The sequence below is a fragment of the Lactuca sativa genome, chromosome 4 (assembly GCF_002870075.4).
Source record: "Lactuca sativa cultivar Salinas chromosome 4, Lsat_Salinas_v11, whole genome shotgun sequence".
NCBI classification, from domain to species: Eukaryota; Viridiplantae; Streptophyta; class Magnoliopsida; order Asterales; family Asteraceae; genus Lactuca; species Lactuca sativa.
The window spans coordinates 177,290,919-177,298,141 of record NC_056626.2 but is presented as its reverse complement, the minus strand read 5'-3'; the positions used below and the strand labels follow the sequence as shown (position 1 = coordinate 177,298,141).

Sequence of the window (7,223 nt, the reverse complement as noted above, 5' to 3'; positions counted from 1 at the left end):
ACTGGGGAAATAACCCCAATGGTCGGCTGAGAAGGCGACGTAGGCCCGCTAGAACCTATATTTCCTCCTTCCACCAAGGGTAGTCCAGCAAGCTCTCACATGCGCCATCCAGACACAGAATGAGGAAGAGCCTCTACGAGATCGATGTCCCGATGGCAAAGCTTACCCTAATAGTGACCACGCAGGGCCATATCCAAAGAAATCTCGACCTCAGCACCTGTGAAAACAAACGCCAAAAGTAAGATCTCACAAGCCAACAAGATATCTTATCCTCACTCTATTTGCAGAAAAGGGGGGAGGAGAAGGGATAATACCCCATTTCACGATGAACATCTGCGCCATTTTCATGTGAACCCTCCAGGCAGCATGCATATCGGCCGCTGCAAGAATGAAATCTTCCTAGTTCCTCCTAACGATGGTACGATATCCGCACCTCACAAGGTTTTGGTTAACCCAAAGCCACTGATGTTGCTAATTTTTCCTCGGAGCGTCCTATTCATAAATCAACTAACGAATGCCTCTTCTCTTCGTTAAAGTACAAATCCTGAAATTGATAGTCGAACAGAAGAAGTAACTGAAAACCCAGAAAGTTGGTACATAACCCAGAGATCGACAAATCAGTTCATAACCGAACAACACTCGGGGTCAACTCGTCGACGGAAAGGCCATAGTGGTCCACAATCATGTTGAAGAAATCGGATGTCGGTAAGCGTAATCCTGCTTCAAATAAAGGGATCAGAACCCCCACCTTCTCTTGAGGATGGACATAGATTAACGCCCCCTTTGTCGGAATCATTGCGTCATGCTCTGGTAAAAAGCCGAAGCGATCTTGCAGAAATTGGAACTCCTTAGCAGTAGGGACTCTGCCGTAACGGTCCATCGTTGAGAAAAGGATGAAAAATCAAAAAGAAATTTAACAGAATACCTGAATTGATGCAGCAAAGCCATAATGAGGGTATGAGGATGAAGAGCGTGGGGAAAAAGGGGGGATTTTAAAGGCGAAAATGGTGTCATGAACCGTCTCTCAACGGGACCGACACATATTGACGGCGCTGCCTAAAGCCTGTCAAATGATAGAACTAATCCCGAACATACACGTATTGGGACATAGACTCGAATGACGACTCTGTCAAGCTGACGCATACACCTACGAGTCTAAGGGGTTTCTTAACATATCCCTCTGGGGAACGTCAAAAAAGAAGTAAAACTAACACCGGGCTTGGCCTAGTCAGAACCTAGTCTAAAGCCAAGTCTGGGCCTTCGCCAACATGAAGAGCGTTGATATGATGGTTAAGGTGCAGAACCATGCCTTAACCCCTTCAGGAAGTTACATCCCGACAACCGTGGGATCAATTAGAGAGTCCCACTCACCCATTAGACGATAGCCACAACCTTCATAAACGTTTAGGAGATTCCCTCCCTGCCAACGAGGGAATGAAGCAAAAGGCATGGCGACAAACCTCCAATATGGGTCCGCCACGTTGCACCTCACGAGGGAATCCTCAACAGAATCGGTTGGGGGATACGCCTCTAAAACAGGTAAAAAAGGATCCATCTTCCTTATAAGGAAGGGGACATAATTCTCTCCTCCCTATAATCTTCTACCATATTTCTCAAATCTCATACTGACTTGATCATCGGAGCTTCGTCCCAGGAACTCCTCCCGGACGTCAACTAACGGTCATTTCTCTCTTTTGCACTATGATAACAGGAGAATATACTCATACAGATCCCCCCTGCAGTTCTGACTCCATCCTCTCCAGCATATCACAACAATATGCATATATACAAAGTTTATACAATAAGCACACATAGTTTATAAAAGCTAATGCCTTATATTATACATGTATACCAGTTATGATCGACTTTTATAAACTCTATAGGATTCATTATGCCTAGAACTTATCCACTTTTAAGTTCGGGCTGAGAGTTATTCATACTTTAGTTAAGGGATTTATAGTGAGACACTATTAATTAGCTAAAGTCTAAACAGTTATCATACCCACACTATTATAACTGTTAATCTTCGAAGCGAGATACATATGTATAGACCTATACATGGTTGACATCCCCACCTGCGGTTGCTAGCTACAACCTTGACCGATCAATCAAAGCGGGTGATAAATGTCTACAATCGTTACTACGATGTCCAATGAAGCATTGTGGCAAGGTATATTCAGTCACATAGCTCGTTTATATAACTCACTATAAACATTAACTTGAATCTCTCTCTCTCTCTCTCTCTCTCTCTTACTACAACTCCTAGACTTGATTATTTCAAAACCGTTTTAAGTATTAATTTACTTATACCAAGGTACCTTTTGGTTTATCAAAGTTTATTTAAATATGGTTTACTTATAAAGAAAAATACTTTTTGAACACTTTTAAAAGTATCATTACTGCTGCTAGATGAAAACCTGTAACTCTCACCAGCCTTGTGTTGACCCTCAAAACTACATGTATTCTAACGGAATCAGTAATCAAGCATATTCAGACGATGGATAGTCATGGATTTCAGGTAATTTAGTTTACTAATATTTGTTATGTTCGCCTACCTATTTAAGGCAATTCATATATTATACTATTATTTGTAAGAACCATGTATTCAAAGATCAAAATGGAATATAAATGTTGTTTTGTTTATTGTTGTACTTGTGCTATATATTTAGGCCCTGTTTGATAAGTGTCTTTCCAGCCCCAAAAAGATCTTTCCGGCTGAATAGGCCGGAAAGACCGTTTGATTTACACAAAAAACTTCATCTTTCCCGGTAAGATTGGGCTTTCCCACAAAGCCACAAAAAGAAGTCTGAATGGAAAAAAGGAGGCGTTGGACGTTTGTGCCCTAACAAAAAAACGTATACATCTGTTCGCTGCAATCTTTGATCACTCTATCATCGGCTCTACCCACCTTCCATCGCCTCCATCTTCCGTCGTCGGCCAACCTCCTCCCGCCAAGAAGCCCACCGACGCCCTACAGCTCCGCCCCACCGGTTTCATCTTCTCCTTCTGGTCGATCCATCAACAAGTTTCTCATCTTTTTTTCCCGATCCATTAGCAAGGGTTTTCAATTAATCTTTATTTTTTCCTGATTTCAAAATTATGAGTGAAATTAAAATCAAAACTTGTTTTTGTGAACAAGTTTTTTTCCCAGAATTTTTTTTTCAGAATTTGTGCATTATACTTGTTTTTGTGGTTGAAATCAAAATTAGAACATGTTTTGCTGGTTATTGAAGCATACATTCATGTTGTGGTTATTAGAACATGTTGATTTTTTTTTTCAAATATGCTGATTTTTGTGAACAATATGCTATTTTTTGTGAACATATATGTTGTTTTTTTGAACATACATGCTGAATTAATGAATACATATGTTGTTTTTTTTGTATATATATATATATATATATATATATATAATTTTGATTGTAAATGTTGTTTTTTGTAAATACATGCAGAATTTTAGTTATAAATGTGCTGTTTTTTTGAAAATACATGCTAAAATTATGAAAATATATGGTGTTTTTTGTAAATACATGCAGAAATTTGGTTATATATATCTTGTTTTTTGTACACACATGCTGAATTTTGGTTATACATGCTGTTTTTTGTTTATACATGCTGAATTTTGGTTATATATGTTGTTTTTTTGTATATGCATGCTGAATTTTGGTTATATATGTTTTTTTTGTATATAAATGTTGAATTATGGTTATATATGCTTTTTTTTGTTTATGCATGCTGACTTTTGGTTTTATATGTTGTTTTTTGTATATACATGTTTATTTTTGGTTATATTTGTTGTTTTTATACATATATGTTGAATTATATATATGTTGTTATTTTATTATAGACATGTCACAAAGGAAATCTAGAATCATTTGGGACCAAAGTTTAGACAAAACTTTTCTAGATGCTTGTATCCATGAAGTAACCACTAATCGTCGTGAGGGTAGTGCTCTTAAACCAAATTCATGGAAAGTTGTAGCCGAAAAATTATTAAAGGAACACGGTTTAGTTGTTGATCAAAAACAGATGAGAAACCGCTACGACTACTACAAAGGAAAGTATCAAGCTTGGGTGAAACTTAAAAGCAAAACCGGAAATATATATGATCCTTTAACAAATAAATTTAATTTGACTGACAAACAATGGGAGACGGAGACGAAGGTAATATATACTCGTCTAATTTTAAAACAAATAGTAGAAATATGATTATTTTCTTTTAATGGTTTGATAATTTCAAAATTTTAAACAGTTGAACAAGATTGTAGGAGCTTTGAAAACTGTTCCCCTCCTTTTCCCTGATCTGTGCACCCAATTATTTGGAGGTTCAACCTGTACCGACTTTGATAGTTGAGGGCCATCTTCTACACTCCCCCGTCCTACTCCTGAATACACTGAGCATGACTTTGATAAGGTTCAATGCACCCAAACGGAAACCCCCGACTCAACCCAACACGTAGCTGCAAGTGAAGAATCCTCCGGACATTCGAAAAATAGGAGAGTAGGTGGAAATAAAAGAGCTAATGGAAACAAGAGAAATGCAAGAGCACTAGAAGTTGAGGAGGAAATCATCAAGTTTGCAAGGACGCTTGTGGAACAAAACCAAAGAAGTGAACAAAGTCAAGAAGTGAAATGGATAAGGACATAGATGCATGTATGGAGAAATTGGCAAAAATGGGATGGGGAGAAGAAGATGAAAGACACAAGACTGCTCTTTTGTTATTTGCTGAAAGAGTCGATATTAGAAAAGGAGTGTAGGGTGAGGAGTGTAGGAATGAAGTTTGGTTACCTTTGATGACTTTTTAGATGTTACATTTGATTACTTTTACTAGTTCTTTGTTGCATGACTTTTGGATGTTAGGTTTGATGACTTTTTCTATGACTTTTGTTATGTTACGTTTGATGAATTTTATATGCATGAGTTTTGTTATTGGATAATTTTTGGTGCATCACTTTTGTTATTAGATAAATATTTTTCTTGTTATTTACTTTATGTTTGACATGTTATAAATATTTTGGTTGTTTATTTTATATTTGACATGTTATATGTAATTGTATTTTACAGGTCAAGTATGATTTCTAATGGTGAAGCTTTAGCTTTTCTTTTACTTGTCTTGTATTGGTTGAGGTTAAACCGGCCAAGGAAAAAAAATCATAGAATAAAAGATAACGATTCAAGCGGGTATGCGTATACGCAAGATTTGATACACGGGGACCCTATCGAATGTTACAATATGATGCATGTTACACAAGAGGCATTTGTATTATTATGCAATCATTTTACGCAAAGAAATTGGTTGCAAGCTAGTAGGACAATAAGCATTGAAGAGAAGATGGCTATGTTTTTACATGTTATAGGACATAATGAACGTTTTCGAGCGGTTAAAGGAAGATTTCACCACTCCACAGAAACCATTCATCAATGTTTTCATGAGGTCTTAAATGCAATGATGTGTTTTGCAAAAGAAATTATAGTGCCAACAAATCCTAATCCAACAAGACATGCCTCAGAACTACAAAGACGGTTAAAAGCTATATTTTCCAGAGCAATATGTGCACTAGATGGAACTCTTGTACATGCAGTTGTGCCCGTTGGTCAACAAACGATGTATAGGGGAAGAGGAAAAGGTGAATGTTATCAAAATGTATTAGGAATTTGTGATTTTGATATGATATTCACCTTTGTATGGGCTGGATGGGAGGACATAGCACATGATTCAAGAGTTTTGAAAGAAGTTGCTTTCAATCCGACTTCCGGATTTCCGTTCCCTCCACCAGGTTTCTAATATTTATATAAGTTTATCTATATTCTTTATATAAATTTTATTATCTATATTATTTATATAATAAATGTCACTCACATACAGATAAATATTATATTTGTGATGCCGCATATACCAACACTCGCGGGTTCATGGCTCCGTATCGTGATTTTCGAGGACGTCAACCTTTAACTAAAGAAGAAAGGTTAAATCTTGCTCATGCACAACTTAGAAATGTTATTGAGCGTGCTTATGGTGAATTGAAGGCGAGATTCCCAATCTTAAAACAAATGGCTCCTTATCCTTTTCCGATACAAAGAGACATAGTCATTGTTTGTGTCGCGGTCCATAATTTTATAAGGAAATACAATATCCAAGATGAGTTATTCGCAACTTTTGAAGAGAATGCTATGGTTAATCTTGATGTGCACGGTGAAGGAATTAAGGGCGAAAACACACAAGGCATAGAATAGGGTTCAGAAGTCGTTGAATACATGGCTACTTTGCGTGAGCAGATTGCTGATCAACTACTTTCACCCAGTGTACTTGAGAGATGTATGCAAATTAGTATGTTATTTTCAATTTCAGTATGTTTCTATTTGGATTTTGATTGATTTATGTTTAATTACTTCGTAATACAATTTGTATTCGGATTTTTAAATGATTATTGTGTAATTTTGATTTTGTATGATAACTTGTATGTTTTTATAATTATTCAGCAACTTCATCCATCACATAATAGAACAGCATAGGTAATATGGTCATTTTTCATCATTCAGCACAGTCAATCATATGTATAATCAAACAACATGGTTTCTCTCCCAGTCAGAAAACTTTCCCAGACAGCAACTATCAAACGACCCCTTAGTTTACCTGTGATCCATTGACTTAGTCGCACAGCCCGACATGTTCCGCCACCTCGGTTGGGGGTGTTACAGATTTGTATCAGAGCTAAAGTGGCTATAGAGAACTCGTATCCTCGAAAGAGGAAATACAACTAAAACAACAAGCTCCTAATAAAAGTATTATTTTTAATTACACTACTTCTTGGCTACGTACAATACTAGGAATCTAGTTTGAAGGATCGCACAGGGTTGTTGGATTCAGAACGGCTTAATTGCTAAAATGATCATGCCCTCCGATGTTTCTTGTCTGGCCCTCGTCTGTACATATTAGCCTTGGGGTACAAAACAAAATTTATTAATACTATAAACCTCACCAACACTAATATATAAGAGTTATATATATATATATATATATATATATATATATATATATATATATATATATATATATATATACATTCTAACCCGCAATGAGAACACTTAATAAAATTCTAAACATCCCTTCAACTAAAACTACCAACTCAACCATTTAGGTTAGACACATCAACTAAGGTTAGTATTGTATGTAAGTCATACCACAAATAAACCTGGAACGTGCGCCTATGTTATTTATAGT

At 36.5% G+C, this 7,223-nt stretch overlaps 1 protein-coding gene across 1 annotated transcript; it reads left to right on the top strand.

Annotated features, from left to right (window-relative positions):
* Positions 1–1,448: 1,448 nt before the first annotated feature.
* On the top strand, positions 1,449–4,354 carry LOC111907919 (L10-interacting MYB domain-containing protein-like). Its single transcript, XM_023903726.1, has 3 exons — positions 1,449–1,539; positions 3,848–4,164; positions 4,253–4,354. The coding sequence occupies exons 1-3, from the start codon at positions 1,449–1,451 to the stop codon at positions 4,352–4,354; spliced, it is 510 nt and encodes a 169-aa protein (XP_023759494.1).
* Positions 4,355–7,223: the final 2,869 nt, after the last annotated feature.